Here is a 26,857-nt window from a genome sequence, read left to right as displayed (position 1 = left end):
TGGTCTAGAGGAATAATCTGTCTCTAGCAGCACATCCCCTGCCTGGTCTAGAGGAATAATCTGTCTCTAGCAGCACATCCCCTGCCTGGTCTAGAGGAATAATCTGTCTCTAGCAGCACATCCCCTGCCTGGTCTAGAGGAATAATCTGTCTCTAGCAGCACATCCCCTGCCTGGTCTAGAGGAATAATTGTTGTAAATCTCATCAAAATTGCTCTCTTCCTTTGCTCTCCTGTGTAGTGAGAAAAACCTCATATAATTGAAAAAAAAATCGTTTTATTCTCAGTTTTTCCAAAAAAGCATTTAGCAGTGGATGATACCTGGCCAAGTTGCGTGAATATATTGTGCTAAAGGGACTTACGACCTCATGACTAGGTGAGGAGAATGATTACACTTCCTAATACTACCTCACGACTAGGTGAGGAAAATGAGTAACACTTCCTAATGCTACCTCATGACTAGGTGAGGAGAATGATTACACTTCCTAATACTACCTCACGACTAGGTGAGGAAAATGAGTAACACTTCCTAATGCTACCTCATGACTAGGTGAGGAGAATGATTACACTTCCTAATACTACCTCACGACTAGGTGAGGAAAATGAGTAACACTTCCTAATGCTACCTCATGACTAGGTGAGGAGAATGATTACACTTCCTAATACTACCTCACGACTAGGTGAGGAAAATGAGTAACACTTCCTAATGCTACCTCATGACTAGGTGAGGAGAATGAGTAACACTTCTTAATACTACCTTATGACTAGGTGAGGAGAATGAGTTACACTTCTTAATACCTCATGACTAGGTGAAGAGAATGAGTTACACTTCTTAATACCTCATGACTAGGTGAGGAGAATGAGTTACAGCTTAGTGATCCTTGTTCAGTCGATAAACTTTAAGACCCATTATCCAGTCAATCATATCTTCGGTACAGTCATGTAATAAATATTAAATATCTTCACTATTCATTATCTAATTCTTCTCAAATTTTAGTCATGATAAAGAGGGTTGTATTCTTTATCATGAGCTTCTTGACGGTGTACAGATACAGCTCTTGGGGATATTTTCACAATGCTTTATTGAAATGATGTCAAAATTTAAAGAGATAAATATAATTGAGTTTCAACAACTCTTGTGCCTTTAAAGAGCGTTGAGCTACAGCACCTGGCCCTCTTAAAGAGACTCAAGGATAGATTCACAATGCTTCATTCCATTGATTTCAATTTTCCATGGTGTTTGAGTGGATCGAGTTACAGCTCCAGGGCCTCTTTAGGGTGTTGTGTTGTAGCTCCTTGGCCTCTTTGAACTCAAGGGTAAAAACCACTTACTGTACTCTCACAAAAGAATATGACGGTTAAGAGTTAAGTAATAAAACAGAAAAAGTAGGAAGGTCTTCAAATAGTAAGTATCTTCGTTTAATTGATCTCAAATTTTAGAAGTGTTTGAAAGAGTTAAGTTCAAGCATCTGGACCTCTTTATAATGTAAGTCTACAGTTTTCTGGGCCACTCAAGCGTGTTAAGCTATAGCTAATAAACCTCTTCAGCGTTAAACTAAAGCTCCTTGGCCTCTTCAAGGCATTGGTCATCTTCCAGTCTTCTTGGAGGTGGTGGACTAATCTGTACTGTGTTTCCTCTGCATCTTGTGAGTTGTGTGGTTGCGTGGGTTCCGATCCAGGGCCTGGCATTATTGCATACGGAGGATACCTGTCTGTGAACCCACATCAACCAAAACATATTTAGCTGGTAGGATCTCTTGCGCCAGACTGGTAATCAAATATTTTTAAGCTTGAATCTGCGCACGAGAAAAATTATATTTCCAGAGAATAAATATAACTTTATTACGTAGTTGTATCAAACTAGTTTACGTATATGTAGCACAATGGGAGATGGAAAGACTAAAAAGCACAATACCCTGACTGGAACAATACACAAATAACCCGTAGATAGGAGAAAGAAACTTATGACGACGTTTCGGTCCGATTTGGACCATTAACTAGTCACACTAATGGTTACTGTGTGACTAGCTAATGGTCCAAGTCGGACCGAAACGTCGCCGTAAGTTTCTTCTATGTGTGGGTTGTTTGCGTAATGAAAGATGTATTCATAATCTGTCATTCAATCAGAAGTGATTCAAGATCACAGTAATGTTACAACTCGTCACTACATTCCACAGTTTGCACTGCGGGTAAAAAGCTTTTATCTTTGTTGCTGTCTGTAATGAATGGTGCATCACTGGTCTCCCTCAGGCCGGAGCCAGACACCAAGAGCTGGACAGTCGTGGACTGGTGCCTCTCCATATTGCTGCTAAATATGACCAACCCGACGCTATTGCCGCCCTAGTGCAGGTAAGTAATAATAATAATAATGATTTTTATTTTGACATGATACATAGTTGTACAAAAGAGTATAATAGTTGGGTGTACATGCCAAAAGCCCCTTTGTATGCAGAGCATTGTGGGCAGACTTATTATTAACTTAAGATTAGGAAGGCAATAACAGATTATTAAGTAAGTATTGATATCTGAGTACAGTAATTGCAGTTTTAAATTTAGCTTATAAAGCTTACATAAGCTAAATTTAAAACTGTCTTTCTGTCTCTTGTCTCTCTGTCTCTGTCTTTCTCTGTATCTATCTCTGACTCACCTTCTCCACGTGTGCTCCTAACTCACACTTGACACTCTCGTACTAGCACTTCTGTGTTCATACTCCCCACTTCTTTCTTCACACTCTCTTCTTCAGTGTTCACACTCACCACTTTCCTGTTCGCACTCCCTTCTATGTTAACATTCCTCTCTTCTGCGTTCACATTTCCCTCTTCTTTGTTCATACTCCCCACTTCCGTGTTCACACTTCCTACGTGAAGAAGCATAACTGCAGATAAAATTATTTTATTAAAAATTCAATGTAATTATGGAAAAAAATCTGCAGTGCATTGCCTTGCAATAGCAAAGGGACATTACAAAGGAACTCCGGTGTCACTGTAGGGCACTCTGGGAATGAAACTGGCCAATCACAGAACGAGCTGTGAGTTTCGTTTAGGCTCATGCCTGTGACAGACAGGAGTGTCGCAGGCATGAGTCATCAGTGCCTGCAGTCTTGGGAGAAAATTTGCCGAGGCTAACGTAGTGATCGAGGTGGCGTAATTGTAGTGTGTGTGTGTGTCTGTGACTTAAACAGCAGAAACTTCTAAATCCATCTAGGTTACATTTTACATCTCCGACCTATTGCACGTGGAAGGTTTTAGCTATGCTGGGTCTGTATATTCTTCTCGCAAGGAGAGCTCACTGTTCATATTCGAACATATTCAGTAAACATCAACACGGATGTATTGATCTTTCAGCGTTACTAATAAACGTCCTTCTACATGTTGATTATATGTACAAATACTTAATTTGACTTTATTATTAACACGAGCAGAATCGGATCATTAAGAACTAGGTAACGATTATTAATAGTACTGCAAGTGATGATGCGAAGTGAAGATGCACAGGGATGAAGAGAAGATGAATAATGCTCGTAAGTGAAGATGTGGTTGTTAGTGAAGTCGAGATGGATATTTCTGCAGAGCTGATAAAGTCGCCTCACTTCATCATGATCAGATTTATGCAGCCAGATTTATATTAACCCTGGCCAGCGTAATTAGGGTCAGCCAACTTTAATTTGTATCATATATACATAAGAACTTAAGAAAGGAGGATCACTGCAGCAGGCCTGTTGGCCCATACTCGGCAGGTCCTTTACAATCCATCCCACTAACAAAACATTTGCCCAACCCAATTTTCAGTGCTCCCCAAGAAATAAGGTCTGATAACTCTATCCACTCATTTGCAAGTCCCACTCAAATCCAACCCCTCCCACTCATATATTTATCCAACCTAAATTTGAAGCTACCTAAAGTCCTAACCTCAATAGCCCAACTAGGTAGACTGTTCCACTCATCAACTTCCCTATTTCCAAACCAATACTTTCCTATGTCCTTTCTAAATCTAAACTTGTCTAATTTAAATCCATTACTGCGGGTTCTCTCTTGGAGAGATATCCTCAAGACCTTATTAATATCCCCTCTATTAATACCTATCTTCCACTTATACACTTCGATCATGTCTCCCCTCATTCTTCGTCTAACAAGTGAATGTAATTTAAGGGTCTTCAATCTTTCTTTATAAGGAAGATTTCTAATGCTATGTATTAATTTAGTCATTCTACGCTGAATGTTTTCTAACGAATTTATGTCCATTCTGTAATATGGAGACCAGAACTGAGTTGCATAATCTAGGTGAGACCTTACTATTGATGTATAAAGCTGCAGTATAACCTCTGGACTTCTGTTGCTTACACTTCTTGATATAAATCCCAATAATCTATTTGCCTTATTACGTATGCTTAGGCACTGCTGTCTTGGTTTAAGGTTACTGCTCACCATAACCCCCAAGTCCTTTTCACAATCTGTATGGCTAAGTTCTACATTATTTAACTTATAAGTGCTAGGGTTATGGACACTCCCGAGCTTCAGAACCTTGCGTTTATCTACATTGAACTGCATCTGCCACTTTGCTGACCAGGTATTGAGTTTGTCTAAATCCTCCTGAAGTTCCCTGATATCTACGTTTGAATCAATTATCCTACCTATCTTTGTGTCATCGGCGAATTTGCTCATTTCACTAGTAATTCCCTCATCAAGATTATTGATATATATTATAAACAACAACGGGCCCAAGACTGATCCCTGTGGAACGCCACTTGTTACAGATCCCCACTTGGATTTAACCCCATTTATGGACACTCTCTGCTTTCTGTCTGTGAGCCATGACTCGATCCACGAGAGCACTTTTCCCCCAATGCCATGAGCTGCCACTTTCTTTAACAGTCTTTGGTGCGGAACTCTATCAAAATCCTTACTAAAATCTAAATAATATCAAATTCTTTATCGTGATCAACAGCCTCAAAAGCTTTACTGAGGAAAGTTAATAAATTAGTTAGACAAGTACGGCCTCTCGTGAATCCATGCTGAGTATCTTTAATCAAGCTATGCTTATCGAGATGGCTTCTTATAATCTCAGCTATAATTGACTCTAGTAATTTGCCTACAATTGAGGTCAGGCTTATTGGGCGGTAATTTGACGGTAACGACTTGTCCCCTGCTTTAAAAATAGGAACTACATTAGCCATCTTCCACATATCAGACACTACACCTGTTTGAAGAGATAAATTAAAAATATTAGTTAATGGTTCACAGAGTTCCATTTTGCATTCCTTAAGAACCCTTGAAAAAAACTCATCAGGACCCGGCGACTTATTTTGCTTCAGTCTATCTGTCTGCTTCACAACCATTTCACTAGTGACTGTGATGTTACATAATTTTTCTTCTTCAGGTCCACTATAAAAATTAATTACTGGAATATTGTTAGTGTCTTCCTGTGTAAAAACCGAGAGAAAATAATTATTTAAAATCGAGCACATTTCATTCTCTTTGTCAGTAAGATGCCCATAGTTATTTTAAAGGGGACCTATCTTATCTCTAACTTTTGTTCTATAGACCTGGAAAAAACTTTTTGGTTAGTTTTCGAATCCCTAGCAACTTTAATTTCATAGTCCCTTTTAGCTTTTCTTATCCCCTTTTTAATGTCCCTCTTAATGTCAATATACTGATTCATAAGATGACCCTCACCTCTTTTGATACGCCTATAAATTCCCTTCTTATGCCCTAGTAGATATTTCAGCCTATTATTCATCCATTTTGGGTCATTTCTGTTTGATTAATTTCTTTATACGGGATAAACGTTCTTTGAGCAGCATGTATAGTGTTCAGAAAACTGTCATATTGATAGCTCTCTTCGTTACCCCAGTCAACAGATGATAAGTGTTCTCTAAGCCCATCGTAATCTGCTAAGCGAAAATCTGGGACTGTTACTGAGTTATCCCTTCTATCATACTTCCATTCAATGCTAAATGTAATTGATTTGTGGTCGCTAGCACCCAGTTCCTCTGAAATTTCTAAATTATTAACAAGGGATTCATTGTTTGCCAGAACTAAGTCAAGCAGGTTATTTCCCCTTGTAGGTTCTGTCACAAACTGCTTCAAAAAACAATCCTGAACTACTTCTGAGAAGTCGTATGATTCTAAATTCCCAGTCAATAAATTCCAATCAATATGAGTAAAGTTAAAGTCTCCTAGAATTACTACATTATCGTGCCTTGTGGCCTTAACAATTTCCTCCCATAGTAGTCTCCCTTGGTCCCTATCTAAGTTTGGGGACGGTATATCACACTTAAAATCAATTTTTCATGCCCCTCTGAAAATTCTATCCAAACAGACTCTGTATGTGTTCCCTCAGACTTAATACCCGTTTTTATGCAACAGTTAAAGCGATCTCGGACATACAATGCCACCCCACCCCCCTTCCCGATACTTCTATCTACTTGGAACAATTTAAAACCCTGAATGTGACATTCCGCAGGCATGTCCCGACTTTTTGAATTAAACCACGTCTCATTTGTGGCAAATGCATCAATGTTACCTGCACTAGCAACTAATCTCAACTCGTCCATCTTATTCCTAGCACTACAGCTATTAGCATAATATACATTGAAAGATTCTCTTTTGTTTTTACCCTTCCTTCTCATTTCAGTTTTTCTACTAAACCTATTACTGTCCTTATCACCTAGTGTCACTGGCTTTTCGATATCTACCTCGTTCTGCTTAATACTAGTTCCCCTAGAACTCATAATATTGCTACACTGGGACTTCACTGTTTTCCTGCCAAAACCCATACCACTAACTATTCCTAGTTTAAAGTCCTAACAGCTCCCTCCACTGCAGTTGCCAGTGCCCCCACCCCAGACCTAGATAAGTGAACCCCATCCCTGGCATACATGTCATTTCTGCCATAGAAGAGGCCCCAGTTGTCAATGAATGTTACCGCATTTTCCTTACAGTATTTGTCCAGCCAGCAATTGACACCAATCGCCCTGGACAGCCATTCATTTCCAACTCCTCTCCTTGGCAAAATACCACATATGACAGGGTTCCCACCCTTCCTCCTAATTATTTCTATTGCTGACCTATACCTGCTAATCAGGTCCTCACTCCTACGTCTGCCAACTTCATTGCCTCCAGCACTGAGACAAATAGGATTGCTCCCATTACCTCTCATGATGTCGTCCAGACGGCTAACAATATTCTCCATCCCAGCCCCAGGAAAGCAAACCCTCTGTCTCCTACTCCTGTCCTTCAAGCAGAACGCCCTATCCATGTACCTAACTTGGCTATCCCCAACAACAACAACAATATTCTTACCTTCCTTGGTGTCGTTCGTTGTGACATAAGAACATAAGAAAGGAGGAACACTGCAGCAGGCCTGTTGGCCCATACTAGGCAGATCCTTTACAATTCATCCCACTAACAAAACATCTGCCCAACCCAATTTTCAATGCTACCCAAGAAATAAGCTCTGATGTGCAAGTCCCACTCAAATCCAACCCCTCCCACTCATGTATTTATCCAACCTAAATTTGAAACTACCCAAAGTCCTAGCCTCAATAACCCAACTAGGTAGACTGTTCCACTCATCAACTACCCTATTTCCAAACTAATACTTTCCTATGTCCTTTCTAAATCTAAACTTATCTAATTTAAATCCATTACTGCGGGTTCTCTCTTGGAGAGATATCCTCAAGACCTTATTAATATCCCCTTTATTAATACCTATTTTCCACTTATACACTTCGATCATGTCTTCCCCTCATTCTTCGTCTAACAAGTGAATGTAATTTAAGAGTCTTCAATCTTTCTTCATACAGAAGATTTCTAATGCTATGTATTAATTTAGTCATCCTACGCTGAATGTTTTCTAACGAATTTATGTCCATTCTGTAATATGGAGACCAGAACTGAGCTGCATAATATAGGTGAGGCCTTACTAATGATGTATAAAGCTGCAGTATGACCTCTGGACTTCTGTTGGTTACACTTCTTGATATAAATCCCAGTAATCTATTTGCCTTATTACGTACGCTTAGGCACTGCTGTCTTGGTTTAAGGTTTCTGCTTACCATAACCCCCAAGTAAGCATAACCCAAGTTATGCTTACCATAACCCCCAAGACGTTCCCAGTAGTCGACTCACATTAGTCGGGTAGCACGGAGAATGCATTAGATGTTTCCACAACAGTTTCCACAGCAGTCTCTTTCTTCTTCATCGTTTCAACCTTTCCATTCGTCTTCTTGATCGTCAACTTCGTTCCATGCTGTCCAGCCACTGACCAGTTTCCCTTCTTGACCTGAGGACTCAAAACAGGAGGACTACTACGAATCTTCTTGTTTTCCTCGGTCAGTCGCCGAATCTCCATCTTCGCCATCCTCAATTCTTCCTTAAGCTGTTGGTAAAGTTGCTCGATGGAGGGCATCTTGGTTCAGTCCGTAGAGAGCACACTTGACACGTCCTCACTGAGCTAAGTACAGGTCATATCAGAAATGAAATATATTAATCTCGTAAGTTGAGCTTTAGCTCAACTTCTCGACATACATATGCAAATAGATGAACAATGAAGGGAAATTGAGGACACACTGTATACACCAAGAAGTATCATTTTCGCTAAATATACACCGAGAAGTATCTCTCTCGCTAAATATACACTGAGAGTATACTCTCATTCCTATTCTTGTATTATGATTATGACTTCCTTCTCTTCTCTTCTTCCCCTCCGTCTGAACATCTAGTTCCTGCAGTCTTTCTACGTAGCATTTCTTTTCTAGTTGCGATACTAGTCTGGCAGTAAAACCGTATTTTTTTCCATCAATAAATTGTGCTTCCCTGGATGTGGGCTTGGCAACACCACAAGAGTGGTGTTGCTCTTGTGATGAATAACACTTTCCAGAATTCATTAGTCAGGTTATTCAATATATGGGGGCTTCAGAAAGTTAATTTGGCGTGTGTACTCCTAGATCAGCGTTATTATGCCTAAGTTGCTTATACATCTCTCGATCTTTTTGTAACTTTTTTTTATTACTTAGGATTGACTGGAATTGTTTATTTTAATCAGTCTGTATCTTGTTGATTTTTTTTTATATCTGAATTCGTTTGCTTTTTGTTCATTACTTCTTTTTATGGATCTTAGGTTGTGAATATTGATCTCCTGTTGTTCATTTACATATACTAGGAGCAGTGTTGGTCCCAGAATTGATCTCTGTAGTACCGCGATAATTTCCATCCTTCAACTTGATGCTTCTATTCACGATGACTGTTTTTTTTTTAACATCAGTTACTCCTTTATCCACTATGATACCTTTTCTTTGTACTTTGATCCACTTTTATAGGTATCATATCAGCTATCTATGAGTTACTCACCAACTGCCTTCTTACAGTCAAGGAATATGCAGTCTGTTCTTCTTTCTCTTTACTGTCTAATCCCTGTTAAACTGTCGTAGATTTTTAATAGGTGTGTAAAGCTAAAATTTCTATTCCTACAGCAGATATTCTGATAAGAACATAAGAAAGGAGGAACACAGCAGCAGGCCTGTTGGCCCATACTAGGCAGGTCCTTTACAATTCTTCCCACTAACAAAATATTTGGCCAACCCAATTTTCATTGCTACCCAAGAAATAAGTTTTGATGATTCTATTTACTCATTACGCAAGTCTCATTCAAATCCAACCCCTCTCACTCATGTATTTATCCAACCTAAATTTGAAACTACCCAACGTTTTAGCTTCAATAACCCTACTAGGCAGACTGTTCCACTCATCAACTACCCTATTTCCAAACCAATACTTTCCTATATCCTTTCGAAATCTAAACTTATCTAATTTGAATCCATTATTGCGGGTTCTTTCTTGAAGTTATATCATCAAAACCTTATTTATATCCCCTTTGTTATACTCATCTTCCACTTATAGACTTCGATCATGTCTTCCCTCATTCTTCGTCTTACAAGTGAATGTAGTTTAAGAGTCTTCAATCGTTCTTCGTACGGAAGATTTCTAATGCTATGTATTAATTTGGTCATTCTACGCTGGATATTTTCTAGCGAATTTATATCCATTCTGTAAAATGGAGACCAGAACTGAGCTGCGTAATCTAGGTGAGGCCTTACTAATGATGTATAAAGTTGTAAAATAACCGCTGGACTTCTGTTACTTACACTTCTAGTTATAAATCCCAGTAATCTGTTTGCTTTGTTATGCACGCTTAGGCACTGCTGTCTTGGTTTAAGGTTACTGCTTACCATAATATGTAAAATTTATTCTCTGATAAAATGTAAAATTTATTCTCTGATACACTTTGATATCTTTATTTTCGAAACATTTCTCCTGTACAGCAGGCTTCTTCAGTCGAACACAGGTAAATCAAATGTTGGAAGCAGTAAAAATAGGTTTGACGTAGTGAATCCATCACTTAGAATTAACTCTGCGAAAATAAAGATACCCAAGTGTTGCAAATGTTTCGTTTGCATCATCTTGTAGGTATTGTATGTCATCAGTAAAATGATCTCAAGGTGTTCCAATATGCTCTTAATATTTTACCCATCACATTGCTTGACAAACTTAACAGGGTGATTGATGTCAAGTTTACTGTTTGTTATTTGTCTCCTTATTGAAAACTGAGATTACGCAAACTTTTCCCAGATATTTGGCACTACTGTTTCCTCTCTTGTTTTATTGAATATTTGAATAAGTCGTCTGTTCAAAGATGCTGCTACTTACTTTAGTATGTAAGGTGATTTCTTCTAAGTTCCCGTTGCATTTTGACATCTGTCTGTAACAGCACTTCCTTTATTTCTTTTGTTTTCTAGACACTTGCTAGTTCTATGCTCTTTCGTTTTCTCTTTCTCATTTCAAATTTTGTGCCATGTGCTAGCGTAAAAACAATGAAAAATTTTCTATAACAAATTTCTTTGTCATTTTCTTTTCGTAGGTCCCCCTTTTTCCTCAGTCTTATTACTCTGCTCTTAACTGTCATATATTTTTGTTGGGATTGTGTAGTAACTTTTACAAAGCTCCTACCTTTGTTGCTTTTTTTCATATTGGCATTTCATTTCCTTCCTAATACCAGTATATTAATTCTGTATTTTATTACTACTCTGTTTCCTCATGTGGGTTGAATTTTGAACTTTATACAATGTTTTTGACCACATTTTACCCTCCTGCATTTCCTACTGAACCATACATGTTCTTGTTGATATCTTATCTGGCTCTTTTTAAACAGGGATGAACAGATGCTTTGTTTCCCACCAAGTTAAGATTAGTGTCCATCTTCTCTTCTGGGTTTCAATGCAACCAACTCGTTTTTCGATGTTTCCCTTATTAATCTCTTTGCCGCCTTAGTTGCCTTTCATCTTTTCAGCCTAGCATCTACCCTACCTCTCCGTGCATTAATTAAACCACTCCGTGTATTCCGTAATCCTGCCAAACGTATATCCATCAGTTAATGAATTAATAGCTTTGATGATGACATGATCTCCCAAGATCTAACCAGTTCCTCTGGAGAATGAGCTTTTTGTTGCTCTAAGCATGCTCTACACACGTGCCTTTACGGCAGAGATGTTAAAGCGAGGGAAACGTCGTCGTCCTTTATATACTCGGAAACAACACACTCCTTGTTTATTGTGGAGGACGGGTTACCTTCTGCCTTTAACTCGAGAGAGGCACTCCCTCTATACGAGCGTCTCTGTTATCCATCCGAAGACGAAGGATAATAGATCTCAAGCACATCAGGATCTCTGAAGCACGAAGGGAACCTCTAGTTATAGAAATGGAAAACATTGAGCGTAAGATGACTGCATCATATAGGGTCCGGGAGAGACAGAGGGAACAAAAAGCCCTAAATGAAATTAGAAGAAATCCCAAATATTTTTTCTTTCATATAAAATCCAGGACAAAACCACATCCAGCAACGGTTGTCATGTATGAACCCGTTTTATTCTACGTGCTCCACCACTCTTCTCCTGATAATCTTCTCCATAACTTTACATGCTATATATATATATCAGTGATACATGTCTGTAGTTTAGTGCTGCCTGTCAATGCAGGGGTTTACACTATACCCTGTGGAGGCTGCGACAAGATTTATGTAGGTGAAACTGCAAGAAACCTCGACACCCGCCTCAGTGAACACATTTACGCATGTGGGAACGATAACTTGAACAACGCCTGTGTACAACACCGAAATTGCACCAATCATCTCATAAAATTCAGGGACGCCCAATTAGTGATAAAAGAAACTAATTTCCGCAGACGCAAGTGCCTTGAATCTTCACTAATAGCTGTTTCTAATACAGTTAAACAAAACAAAGACAGCTTCACCATCTCTGAAGTCATAGCAAGAATCCTCCTGAAAACAGTAAACCCTGCCATCACATAGTCTCTCCTGTTAGTACTACAGAAAACACATTACAGAGAATGAACATTGAAACAGGCCTTCTCTATCCAGCCTCCAATTGAAATATTTGTCTAACCTATTTTTATGTTACCCAATAGTAGCTTTTATATCCTTTTACTCATGTACGAGTTAATTGTTCTAACATATTGTATTACTACTACTACTACAACTTATCTCACTACTACTGCTACTACTACCACTAGTACTGCACCTCACTCTGAGCCTATATGTACCCTCTGTGTCCATGTACTGTTTGTAACGGCTTGACAAAGCTCCTGGAGAGCGAAACGTTGCCACAATAAAAATGTCACATTAGTTGCACTTGTGTCCTTTTACTTTACATATTGTCGGTAATTCTACCAACTTTATTACAATCTGTCGGGCACCACAACATAATGGACATTTCATGCAGACGTTATTTGGACACCCTTCTTCGTGCTCACAGCTATCGCATCAGACACAACTTCCTACAAGATTGCCTGGCCGAGAAGGTGATCCCTAAGTCTACTCCTGCACAACTCTCCAACTCAAAACACCCTTTCTCTCCAGCTACCCAAGCTTACTTATCTTAGTGTGCCGAAGAACTTTCTAACATCGCTAAGGAAACCCTTGAAACTGCAAGGAATATGAGGACCAATCTTTAGATTGACCAACACACTGCTGAGCATATTCTCAGCACAGTCACCACAGCCAACCTCCAACAGAAGATCAAACTCAATCGCAAACTTCAGTACCTCTGCCCTAACAGTCGGTGAAGGAAATGGGAAAGGAATCCCTGATAAACAGTCTATTGTCACGCACATTAACTGACTACGAGAAACAAGCACTGAGTCTGGGACTCAAATTTACCACTAACATACGCAAACCTAACTATCAACTCAACCTAGTTACCAGGAATCATAGACACAGTGACAGTAACTTCCAGAAGGGTTATATACAGAGTATTCTCACTACAGCTTTATGTGAACCTTCTTCTAATCTTCCTAGACAATATATCACTGCTCTTAAGGACCTTGCCAACGACCCCAACATTATCGTCACCACCGCCGACAAAGGAGGTGGAGTCGTCATACTCAACACCAGTGACTACAACACCAAAATGATGGACCTTTTGAATGATCAGTCTACATACGAACCCATCAGCACTCAACAGTGGGAGACACTCACCAAGGATTTTCTATACAAAACCAGACAAATACTCAAACGCACTAGAGAAGGGAAGAAACTTCTGTATTTGTTACCCAGCAACCCTAAACCCGCACACATGTATGATTTATCCAAGACCCATAAACATAATATTCCTCTCAGACCAATCACGTCAGGTATAGGCAGTGCACCACACAAACTTGCCGGAGTTCTTCGCAAACATCTTTCCTGCATTCTGGGGACCATCAGCCCCGCTCATCTTAAACATCCAGGCGACCTTCTCAACCGCATCCGAAACCTCTCCATCCGTAACAAGAAACTAAGCAGTTTGGACGTGACTTCCCTCTTCACAAAAGTGCCTACCACTAAAGGCATCGAGGTTCTACGACGTAAAGTCAATCAGGACCTTAATCTTCCTCAAGCTCCCGGGGATTTTGTTGACTTGACTGAATTCTGTGTTAATTTCAACTGTTTTTCTTTCAATAACAGGCTCTTCAAACAAACCTACGGCATGGGAATGGGGTCCCCCATCAGTGCCGTCTTAGCAAACTTGTACATGGAACACCTAGAGTCCGAACACTTCGCCAACATCATCCCTTCAAGCGTCACTTGGTTACGTTACGTGGACGACGTCCTCGTAATAACTCCCAAACGTTTTGATGTACGGAATCTTCAGGCAAGGCTCAACGCAGTTGAACCGACGATCCAGTTTACACTAGAAGAAGAGTCCAATGACAAGCTACCTTTCCTAGACGTCCTTATTCACAAAGTGGACAACAACCTAAGATTTCAAGTTTATCGGAAACCTACAAATAAAAATGATCTCACACACTTCCATTCCAGTCAAGATACTAAGACCAAAAGAGGCATCATCATCGGATTTTTCCTGAGAGCATACCGATTTGTAGTCCTGAGTTTCTTGACGAGGAATGTACATACATTCACCAAACCTTCACTGATTTACATTTTCCTTCCTTTTTCATCAAAGATTGCAAGAAAAGAGCTCTTCAGATCATGAATTCTCCACGCACCAACACCACTCCTAACAAAGCTATAATACTTTCCAACAGCCAGGTTGCACTGAATGTTTCTAAAGCACTTTCACAAGCTAACACCAGAGTCGCCATCGCTTCCAGCACTTCAATAAAGGATCTTACTAGAATAAAATCCAAGCACCACGAACCAGTCAATGCAGGGGTTTACAATATACCATGTGGAGGCTGCGACAAGATTTATGTAGGTGAAACAGCAAGAAACCTCGACACCCGCCTCAATGAACACATTTACGCATGTAGGAACGATAACTTGAACAACGCCTGTGTACAACATCGAAATTCCACCAATCATCTCATGAAATTCAGGGGCGCCCAATTAATAATCAAAGAAACTAATTTCCCCAGACGCAAGTGCCTTGAATCTTCACTAATAGCTGTTTCTAATACAGTTAAACAAAACAAAGGCAGCTTCACCATCTCTGAAGTCTTAGCAAGAATCCTCCTGAAAAGAGTAAACCCTGCCATCACATAGTCTCTTCTGTTAATACTACAGAAAGCACATTACAGAGAATGAACATTGAAACAGGCCTTCTCTATCCAGCCTCCAATAGAAATATTTGTCTAACCTATTTTTTATGTTACCCAAGTAATAGCTTTTATATCCTTTTACTCATGTACGAGTTAATTGTTCTAACATATTGTATTACTACTACTACTACTACAACTTATATCACTACTACTGCTACTACTACCACTAGTATTGCACCTCACTCTGAGCCTATATATACCCTCTGTGTCCATGTACTGTTTGTAACGGCTTGACAAAGCTCCTGGAGAGCGAAACGTTGCCACAATAAAAATGTCACATTAGTTGCACTTGTGTCCTTTTACTTTATATATACATGATGTAGGGCATAATGACAGTAGTTTGTTGGACTACGTATTGGTAGATAAAAGACTGTTGAGTAGACTTCAGCATGTACATGTTTATAGAGGGGCCACAGATATATCAGATCACTTTCTAGTTGTAGCTACAGTGAGAATAAAAGGTAGATGGGATACAAGGAAAATAGAAGCAGCAAGTAAGAGAGAGGTGAAGGTGTATAAACTAAAAGAGGAGGCAGTTAGGGTAAGATATAAACAACTATTGGAGGATAGATGGGCTAGTGAGAGTATAGGCAATGGGGTCGAAGATGTATGGGGTAGGTTTGAGAATGTAGTGTTAGTGTTCAGCAGAAGTTTGTGGTTACAAGAAAGTGGGTGCAGGAGGGAAGAAGAGCGATTGGTGGAATGATGATGTAAAGAGAGTAGTAAGGGAGAAAAAGTTAGCATATGAGAGGTTTTTACAAAGTAGAAGTGATACAAGGAGGGAAGAGTATATGGAGAGAAAAAGAGATGTTAAGAGAGTGGTAAAGCAATGTAAAAAGAGAGCATATGAGAGAGTGGGTGAGATATTATCAAAAAAAAATTTTTAAAATAAGAAAAAGTTTTGGAGTGAGATTAGTAAGTTGAGGAAGCCTAGAGAACAAATGGATTTGACAGTTAAAAATAGGAGAGGAGAGTTATTAAATGAAGAGTTAGAGGTATTGGGAAGATGGAGGGAATATTTTGAGGAATTGTTAAATGTTGATGAAGATAGGGAAGCTGTGATTTCGTGTATAGGGCAAGGAGGAATAACAACTTCTAGAAGTGAGGAAGAGCCAGTTGTGAGTGTGGGGGAAGTTCGTGAGGCAGTGGGTAGAATGAAAGGGGATAAGACAGCTGGGATTGATGTGATAAAGATAGAAATGTTAAAAGCAGGAGGGGATATAGTTTTGGAGTGGTTGGTGCTATTACTTAATAAATGTATGGAAGAGGGTAAGGTACCTAGGGATTGACAGAGAGCATGCATAGTTCCTTTGTATAAAGGCAAAGGGGATAAAAGAGAGTGCAAAAATTATAGGGGAATAAGTCTGTTGACTTATTATAATGGACTTAGGGAACGCCTGTTTGATCTTGATTGGGGTTATCTAGCTAATGATTTTATTGACGATGATCATACTTATGATTATGAAGGGATCTGCTTTTATGATTTTTTTCTTAATAATGTACACCATGCCCAGAGTATATACATTCCCCAGAGAGAAATTAGGTCTAATAATAACGATCCCAAATGGATTAACAGGAGGCTAAAGCATCTATTAGGGGAGAAAAGGGAAATTTATAGGCGCATCAGAAGAGGAGAGGTTAACCTTACTGACCAATATGTTCAGCTTAAAAGAGAAGTAAAAAAGGTGATTAGAAAGGCTAAACGTGACTATGAAATTAGAGTTGCTAATGAATCAAAGACTAATCCAGAGGGGTTCTTTCAAGTGTATAGGACGAAGTTGAAGAAAAAAGTAGGACCTCTGAACATTGGGAATGGACAGCTGACGGATAACGAACTGGAAATGTGTCCCTTATTTAATGACTATTTTTTGTCAATTTTTACACAGGAAGATGTAAATGAGATTCCAGTAATTAACAATTATTTAGCTCCTGATGAATTTAAATTAACTAATATTACTGTCACGAGGGACATGGTTATTAAACAGATAGACAAACTGAAGTAAAATAAGTCCCCGGGACCCGATGAGCTGTTTTGCAGGGTACTTAAGGAATGCAAGATGGAGCTTAGTCAGCCATTAACGATTGTGTTTAATGCGTCCATCCTTACCGGTGTTGTGCCAGAGTTGTGGAAGATGGCTAATGTGGTTCCTATATTCAAATCAGGGGATAAGTCCACTCCTTCAAATTACCGTCCAATAAGCCTGACATCTATAGTGGGCAAGTTATTAGAATCAATTATAGCTGACATTATTAGAAGTCACCTTGAAGAGCATAACTTGATAAATGAATCTCAGCATGGATTCACGAGAGGTCGTTCCTGCCTGACAAATTTACTGACGTTCTTCAATAGAACATTTGAGGCAGTTGGCAGTGATAAAGAATATGATATTGTTTATTTGGATTTTAGTAAAGCCTTCGACAGAGTACCTCACAAGAGACTCTTAAGAAAAGTGGCAGCTCATGGTATAGCAGGTAAAGTTCTAGCATGGATAGAGGCATGGCTTACCAATAGAAAGCAGAGAGTTACCATTAATGGAGTGAAATCTGAATGGGGATTAGTCACTAGTGGCATTCCACAAGGATCAGTTTTAGGCCCTCTCTTGTTCATAATTTACATTAATGACCTTGATGAAGGGATTACGAGTGACTTGAGTAAGTTTGCCGATGATACAAAGATAGGCCGTACAATTCACTCTGAGGAGGATAGTAATGAACTCCAGGAGGATTTGGACAAATTAATGTCTTGGTCTGAAAAATGGCAGATGAAGTTCAATGTGGATAAGTGTAAGGTACTAGCCCTTGGTAATGAAAATAACCCTCGAAGCTATAATCTAGGTGAAGTAGAGCTTGATCATACAGAATGTGTAAAAGACTTGGGAGTTATGGTAAGCAGAAATCTAAAGCCAAGACAGCAGTGCCTTAGTGTGCGCAACAAGGCCAACAGATTACTTGGATTTATCTCAAGAAGTATAAGTAACAGAAGTCCAAAAGTTATTTTACAGCTCTATACCTCACTAGTGAGGCCTCATTTAGATTATGCTGCTCAGTTTTGGTCCCCTTACTACAGGATGGATATAGACTCATTAGAGAACATACAGAGAAGAATGACTAAAATGATTTACTGTGTAAGGAACCTCCCGTATGAAGATAGACTTAAAGCCTTAAATCTCCACTCTCTGGAGAGGCGTAGAATGAGGGGAGATATCATTGAAGTGTATAAGTGGATGACAGGCATAAAAAAGGGAGATATTAATAAAGTGCTGAGGGTGTCGAACCAGGTAAGAACCAGAAATAATGGATTTAAGTTGGATAAATTTAGATTTAGAAAGGACATAGGTAAGTACTGGTTTTCTAACAGAGTTGTAGATGCGTGGAACAGTCTTCCCAGTGGGGTGATAGAGGCTAGGACCTTGGGTAGCTTTAAGAAGAGATTGGACAAATATATGAGTGGGAGGGGCTGGGTTTGATTGGTGTCATTGGGTACGGGAGTTATTTCTTGAGTAGCTTTAGGTATAGGTCGTTTTGATAAGGACCTTCCTCGCATGGGCCAGTAGGGCTTCTGCAGTGTTCCTCCATTCTTATGTTCTTATGTTCTTATGAGTATACCTGGTAAAGTGTATGGTAGAGTTATTATTGAAAGAATTAAGAGTAAGACAGAGAGTAGGATAGCAGATGAACAAAGAGGCCTTAGGAAAGGTAGGGAGTGTGTAGACCAAGTATTTACAGTGAAGCATATAGGTGAACAGTATTTAGATAAGGGTAAAGAGGTTTTTGTGGCATTTATGGATTTAGAAAAAGCATATGACAGGGTGGATAGGAGTGCAGTGTGGCAGATGTTACATGTGTATGGTATAGGAGGTAGGTTACTGAAAGCAGTGAAGAGTTTTTACGAGGATAGTGAGGCTCAGGTTAGAGTATGTAGGAGAGAGGGAGATTATTTCCCAGTAAAAGTAAGCCTTAGATGAGGATGTGTGATGTCACCGTGGCTGTTCAATTTATTTATAGATGGGGTTGTAAAAGAAGTGAATGCTAGGGTCTTGGCGAGAGGTGTGGACTTAAAAGGTAAAGAATCAAACACAATTGCTCTTTGCTGATGACACGGTGCTTTTGGGAGATTCTGAAGAGAAGTTGCAGAGGTTGGTGGATGGATTTGGTAGGGCATGTAAAAGAAGAAAATATATATAGGAATATAGGAAAGAGTAAGGTTATGAGGATAACAAAAAGATTAGGTGACGAAAGATTGAATATCAGATTGGAGGGAGAGAGTATGGAGGGGGTGAATGTATTCAGATATTTAGGAGTGGACGTGTCAGCAGATGGGTCTATGAAGGATGAGGTGAATCACAGAAATGATGAGGGAAAAAGGGTGAGTGGTGCACTTAGGAGTCTGTGGAGACAAAGAACTTTGTCCGTGAAAGCAAAAAGGGGAATGTATGAGAGTATAGTTGTACCAACACTCTTGTATGAGTGTAAAGCATGGGTGATGAATGTTGCAACGAGGAGAAGGCTGGAAGCAGTGGAGATGCCATGTCTGAGGGTAATGTGTGGTGTGAATATAATGCAGAGAATTCGTAGTTCAGAAATTAGGAGAAGGTGTGGGATTACCAAAACTATTATCCAGAGGGCTGGGGAGGGGTTATTGAGGTGGCTCGGACATGTAGAGAGAATGGAGCAAAACAGAATGACTTTGAGAGTGTATAAATCTGTAGTGGATGGAAGGCGGGTTAGGGGTCGGCCTAGGAAGGGTTCGAGGGAGGGGGTAAAGGAGGTTTTGTGTGCAAGGGGCTTGGACTTCCAGCAAGCTTGCATGAGCGTATTTGATAGGAGTGAATGGAGACAAATGGTTTTTAATACTTGACGTGCTGTTGGAGTGTGAGCAAAGTAACATTTATGAAGGGATTCAGGGAAACCGGCAGGCCGGACTTGAGTCCTGGAGATGGGAAGTACAGTGTCTACACTCTGAAGGAGGGGTGTTAATGTTGCAGTTTTATAACTGTAGTGTAAAGCACCCATCTGGCAAGACAGTGATGGAGTGAATGATGATGAAAGTTTTTCTTTTTCGGGCCACCCTGCCTTGGTGGGAATCGGCCGATGTGTTAAAATAAAATAATATATATGTCATGCCGAATATGTAAAACTGGTCAATTAGCAAGGACTCATTTAAAATTAAGTCCTTTCTGAAATTTTCTCTACGCTTAAAGATATATTTTTTTATTAATGTTAATGTGAAAATTTTTAATTTTGCACCAAAAGAATCTTAGAAAACTTACCTAACCTTATTATAACAAGAGCAATTTATTTTAGCCTAACCCAACAAAATATATTTTAGATTTGTTTACAGTAATTTAATACTAAACAAACACAGTGAAATATAATTTTTTCGCTAGGTTCAGAATGATTTTGGCGAAATTATTGCATACACAAATTTTCACTTGTCCTATATGGCAAGATGAGCGTTGCTATTTAAGCCAAGATCGCAAGTTCTGCCTATTCGGCAGATTTATATATATATATATATATATATATATATATATATATATATATATATATATATATATATATATATATATATATATATATATATATATATATATATATATATATATATATATATATATATATATATATATATATATATATATATATATATATATATATATATATATATATATATATATATATATATATAAATCTTACTATCTTTAATATTTTCGTTGTGCATACTTTGATCCCTGCGCTCACTGCGATCATAGTGATATACATATTTTGATCGCTGTCATCACTGTGTTCATCTTGCTGAGTGGTTATTTTCCACAGAATGGGTCACCGCTGGATATAGTGAGTCATGATCGCTCTACTCCTCTCAAACTCGCCATCAAGAACAAGTGTGCCCAGTCACTCGCCAAGCTCATTGAGGTACGTCTGTACTGTCTGTCTCAATCTTGATATCGATCCGTGTTCTATTATCCGAGTTCTATTATCTATTGGATTAGTGCTGTCTATCAGGGTCTTCACTGATGACAGTCTTTCCCCAGCAGCATCCATAATATTCTTCCAAAAAGCAATATCACTAAAACATTACCTCCCCCAAAAAAGTCACAAAAACATTTCTCCAGAACAACGTTACTAAAACATTTCCTCCGCAGAATAACGTCTTAAACATTTTTTTTTCTCCCCAAAGTAACACTAGAAAAATTTTTTCTTCTCAGAGTTACTTCAGGAAATTTTAATCTTCCCAAGAGTAAGGAAAAAACTTTGGAATAGTTAGAATAAAATTCTCCTTAGAATAACGTCGGACAAAGTTTTCTTCCCCATAACAAAGAAAATAATTAGAATGTAATCACAGGTACAAAAGAAAACTCCCCTGAATAGTATTTGAGAAGTGTTTTTTTCTCCAAAATATCGTCTTAAATAATAAAATCAGAATAACGTAGCAAAAGTGCTTTTCTCCATAGAAAAGCATTCCCCCCAACACCACTCCTAGCAGAACATCCACAACAGCATTCCTAGAACATCATCTCCCGAACAGCATCTACAGAAAAGCATCATGAGAGCAGCATCCCCAGAACAGCGTCCTCATAACATACCCAGAACAGCATCCCCGGAACAACATTCCCAGGACAGCATCCCCAGAACAACATTCTCAGACCAGCATCCTCATACCCAGAACAGCATGCCCAGAATAACATTCCCAGGACAGCGTCCCCAGAACAACATTCTCAGACCAGCATCCTCATAACATACCCAGAACAACATCCCCATAACATACCCAGAACAGCATTCCTAGAACAACATTCCCAGAACAGCATCCCCATAACAACATCCTAGAACAACATGACAACTGCCTCTCTACAGCTTGGTGTAAACGTGGACGCCACAGCCAACAACATGGAGCCACCACTTGTCATAGCGGTCAGAGCTGATAATGCGGATGCCGTCGTCGCTCTTCTGCAGGTGGGTGTCCTAGCGTGTCCAGGGACAGGCGAGGATGTCCTGGGGAGACAACGGTTGTCCTGGGTGAGGTGATGAAGGGTGGAGGGTGTTAGTAAGTTCTGCTGTGGTTTTGGTTTGTGCTGGCCCTGGCAACCTTTGCTCTATTATATATCTATAATCTATATGAAATATATTAATGCTAATGTGGATAGATTCTGCAGTCAGGACACAGCTGCGGTCTGTGATTTGCCTCCGAGGATTGCATACTGATTGCAGGGGGCTATGAAAGTTAACTATGATTTATGAGTAAGTATAATTTAAAATTTGATATTGTCTATTATTTCACTTGTTAGACTTAACAGAGAAAAATAATGTATCCAGTGCACAAGGGGGGTGTGGAGGTTTTCCCCACGTCATGACGCCTAGACCTGTTGGTGAAGAAGTCATGACGCAACCTGCTTTAAGCTACAGCATATGCTGAACAATACTTACAATGCTGTCCCTGTTCCCGCCCTCCTTCCCATCCCAATGAGATTGTCTTTTGCTGAAAATTGGTTGAGTCTTTGTAGCCCTCGTCAAGGCACTTACGTCCGGTGTCAGATTCGCTATGTCCTCTGAGGGATAATTCTATTGTCCACTGTACTTTGAGTTCGACTCTAGTTTAAAAGAGAGAGGGAAGGATGTACTCACCTAGTTGAGGTTGCAGGGGTCGAGTCCAAGCTCCTGACCCCACTGACTGTTTAACAGATGTTTTCCTCGCTGCGTCTAGTGACCAATTACTCCTATTTCTAGACAACACTGACCTTAGTTTAATATGTAACTAAGTAGAAACGTGTATTTTCAAGTACAAAATTTGTTACACTTACTGAAACTTTACTAAGGTAACTTAGCTCAAGGCATTCACTTAATTTTCTGTGAGTTTCCTCCACTTACACCTTCATTGGGCTCTGAGAGCAATTTGCCATCTAAAAATGTATTCGCGCACATTTTGGGGCCCCATGCAAATTGCTTTCAGAGGAGAATTGTCCTCACTCTGGTCATTGGGCACTAATCAGCCTTTTATTTATCAAAATTAGATACAATAGTCGTGTGCTGCTACCTATTATATATGATGAATACATAGTGGGAACTAAAGGTAATTATACTTCCCTCCATCATACAAAATAGGTAATAGTGCCGAAATCCCTCAGCCTGAGCTGGGAGACTTCGGTAGGGCAATGAGGATATAGTCAAGTATTATACTAAAGGTTCATTAGCTACGGGAGCTTCAAAGGTTTCATCCCAGTAGAGCTGGAGTTACTATTTCTTGGGCATTGCCATCTCTCTGGATGGCCTTTCTTTGGAAATCGTGGGCACTGGTAATCCTTTCCGAAGTTGTGGTGGGTACTGATCAGTTTTCCTGTGGAGGTAGTAGATACCGATATGTTTTCCTGAAGAGGTGGTAGGTATTGGTAATTTTCCATTGGCAGGTTCTGATGTGTCACCTGTGGAAGTTGTTAGTGGTGGATCCTGTTGGATCTCTTGAGAAACTTGGTGGATACCGGAAAGTTCCCTGGATTATGTGATGGGGGGTATTGTGGGGTATATACCTTTGATGAGTTTCGAGAGTCTACTCTCGGAACCCGGCCAGGCTCGTTTGGTTCTTGCCTGGTCAACCACGCTGTTGCTGCTAGAGGCCCGCTGCCCCACATATCCATCACAGACTAGTTGATTAGGCACCTGGAGTTTACCTGGTGAAGATACTTGTCCAGTTTTCTCTAGAGGACTTCTACACTTGTTCCAGTAGTGTTTCTGATATCTTTTGGTAAGATGTTGAATAGTCTGGGGCCACGAATGTTGATACAGTGTTCCCTTATTGTGCCTACCGCACCCCTGCATTTCCTTCCATATCTCTCTCTCTCTCCAGCATGTTGTTATGGCAGTGTGCAGATTTGAGACCAGGCCCTCGAGTACTTTCCAGGTATATATTATGAATCTCTCTCTCCTCCGCTCCAGTGAGTACAGTTCAAGACTTTAAGGCGTTCCAAGTAATTTAAATGCTTTACTGGCTCTAAACGATCTCTGTATTTGTTCCAGCTCTGATGTTTCGCCTGCCTTGAACGGGGCCGTCAACACTGAGCAATATTCCAAATGAGGGAGCACTAGTGATTTGAAGACTGTCACCACTGGCATTATTTCCCTTGTTTTGAAAGTTCTCAGTACCAACCACGTCATCCTCCTGGCTGTCGTGAGCTTTGTCTTATTATGTTCTTTGAAAGAAAGGTCAGCTGGCATAATTATTCCCAAGTCTTTCACGTGTTCCTTTCGTTCTATTTGGTGTTCCTCTTGAGTGTTCCTTTTGAGTTCTTCATTCTTTCCGTACCTAAGCAGCTGAAACTTATCACCATTAAACGTCATGCTGTTCTCCACTGCCCACTGGAAAACACTGCTTATATATCTCTCTAGTTTTTCAGTGTCTTCTACCGTAGTGACTTTCATGCTTATTTTAGTGTCATCTGCAAATGACGATACAAAACTGTGACGGGTGTTTTTATCTATGTCTGCTACGAGGGTGAGAAACAGCAGAGGGCAGAGGTACCAGGATAGTGCCTTGGGGAACTGAGCTTTTTACCTAGCTGATGCTGAATTTTGCTCTGTTTGCTACTACTACTTGTTGTGTACTGTGTATTAGAAACTAAAATCCATCTGCCTACCTTCCCCGTAATACCTATGGCGCTTATTTTGAGCGCTCTCACTTAATAATTGCATTTGCCAGACGCCTTTGCATAATCTGTGTATATCACATCTGCGTTTTGGTCTCCTTCCAACGCCTCCGTAATTCTGTCAGGTGGTTCAGCAGCTGTGACAGACATGATCGTCCGGCTCTAAAACCATGTTGGTTCGGTTTATGCTGGTTGTGCTGGTCCAAATTCCTCTGTTTTCTCCTAGCAATCTCCTTCAAATCCCCTCACATTTTCCTGCACTCATTAACTCACATATTTGTATCTTTGTCTTTTCATTTCGCTTTTCACTTCCAAATATATCTATTGCATTTTCTCTTATTTTCTAACGTTCTCTCCGCTCCCCTTTCTGTAGGCCAATGCAAAATACGAAGGATTGATGATCCCAGTCAAGAACAGCCCAGAGAGTCTGGATCTGCTGACATGGGCCACCAGGAATGGTCATACTGATGTCGAGACTATCATCGTGAATATGAAGGCAGAGAACGAGGAGGAAGGAGGCATTGAAGGTGGAAATGAAGTAGAAAATGTAGGGGATGTCATTGCTACTGAAAAAGAAGGTAAGGAGCCAGAGACTGACTCGACCAGAGAGGCAGGTGATGGTGCTGAGGAGGTGGCGGAGACTACTGATCCCACCATGGTGGAAGACGCACCGGCAGATGACGCACCAGCAAGTGATAGGCCGCTAGAAGATACAGCAGCAGAAGACGCACCAGCAGAAGACGCACCAGCAGAAGGCGCACCAGCTGAAGATGCACCAGCTGAAGACGCACCAGCGGAAGATGCACCAGCGGAAGATGCACCAGAGGAAGACGCGCCTCCGGAGGATGCTCCTGCTGAAGACGCGCCAGTAGAAGACGCACCAGCAGAAGATGCACCAGCAGGAGATGCACCAGCAGGAGATGCACTGGCAGAAGACGCACCGGCAGAAGATGCACCGGTAGATGCCCCTGCAGAAGATGTAGCCGCGGAAGAGGCACCAGGTGAAGAGGCACCAGGTGAAGAGGCACCAGCCGAGGCTGAAACAAACGAGGGCCCAGTCGGGGAGGTGAGTGCAGAATAAATATGATACCCGCCTCGGATAAGGGCGCCCTCTGGCGGGTTCCTGCACTTCCCTTCAACTGAATTCATAATGTAATATGAAGGATTAATACTGATTATTATAAAAGATATTCAGTTAAAACTTACTGCATATTAGTAAACACTTCAACCTAATACTTTCAATGCTTTCTTTTTATGTCAAATTCTACACTTATTGTCCTGGTTGCTCTGCTGTGGATGGCATCTGAGATGTAAATAAACACCTTAGATGGCAGCATTTCTCAGCTCGCTTCATTACGTTATCTCGAAATTTTCCTTAGAGTGTTACTCTTAAGCCTGGCTCCTCTTCACTTGGAATTTGTGTTAAATATCTGTAATATGTGTGTGTGTGTGTGTGCGTTATATAGATGACAGAGTATAAATATGGAAACGTAATAAATGCAACTGATTACTCTTTTGGAAGAGTGTAAACTAAATTCTAGAGGCCTAGTACAAATTCTACTGTTGCTTCTTTACAGGGTACCCCTGCATTGGGTAACTGGTTACTATAGTTAGGTAAGTCATTTCGAACGGTAGTTGTGTGTTTGATATATCAATGATATTCAATGTAGAAAATTGCATTTTTGATCGCAAGCTCTCTTAGAATATTTGTTGCTCAATGCTGAGCAGAGTTGCAGGGAATATCCTGATACCTGAAGAAGTTACATTTCAGTCGATCTTCATAAAATGTTCCTCATTTGGGCTCCCGGTGCATGCCTGTTCAACTCTAGCCAGAATGTGGGGAAAGTTTTGACCAAATAATTTTTTATCTTGTCATTATTATATATTTTTTTACAAATATAATGCATAATATTGTATCATGACTGCAGCAGTGTGATGGTTGTGGGTGAGAAGCCTGCCAGCCACCGTGCACTGGGGGTGTCACTACAACCTACACTGGTGTTAACAGCTATCGGGAGGTGTAAAGGACTTCACTGAGGACGATGCAGGTATAGATGGAAGTTACTATAATTCGGAGAACGCCGGATATTGCTGAAGGCCCCACCCAGCCTGAGA

General features: G+C 40.1%; 1 protein-coding gene across 1 annotated transcript in view; it reads left to right on the top strand.

Annotated features, from left to right (window-relative positions):
* LOC128696255 (fibrous sheath CABYR-binding protein-like) overlaps window positions 1-26,122 on the top strand; it is a 71,885-nt gene extending 45,763 nt beyond the window's left edge. The window contains exons 4-7 of the mRNA XM_053787395.1: window positions 2,248-2,346; window positions 20,925-21,023; window positions 21,963-22,061; window positions 25,116-26,122. Coding sequence (XP_053643370.1) covers window positions 2,248-2,346; window positions 20,925-21,023; window positions 21,963-22,061; window positions 25,116-25,823 — 1,005 coding nt within the window. The 3' untranslated portion in view covers window positions 25,824-26,122. The remainder of the gene's footprint in view (window positions 1-2,247; window positions 2,347-20,924; window positions 21,024-21,962; window positions 22,062-25,115) is intronic.
* The last annotated feature ends 735 nt before the right edge of the window (window positions 26,123-26,857 follow it).

This window comes from Cherax quadricarinatus, chromosome 39 (genome assembly GCF_038502225.1).
Source record: "Cherax quadricarinatus isolate ZL_2023a chromosome 39, ASM3850222v1, whole genome shotgun sequence".
NCBI classification, from domain to species: Eukaryota; Metazoa; Arthropoda; class Malacostraca; order Decapoda; family Parastacidae; genus Cherax; species Cherax quadricarinatus.
Note: the sequence above shows the minus strand (reverse complement) of the source record. Positions and strands in the feature narration are given on the sequence as shown.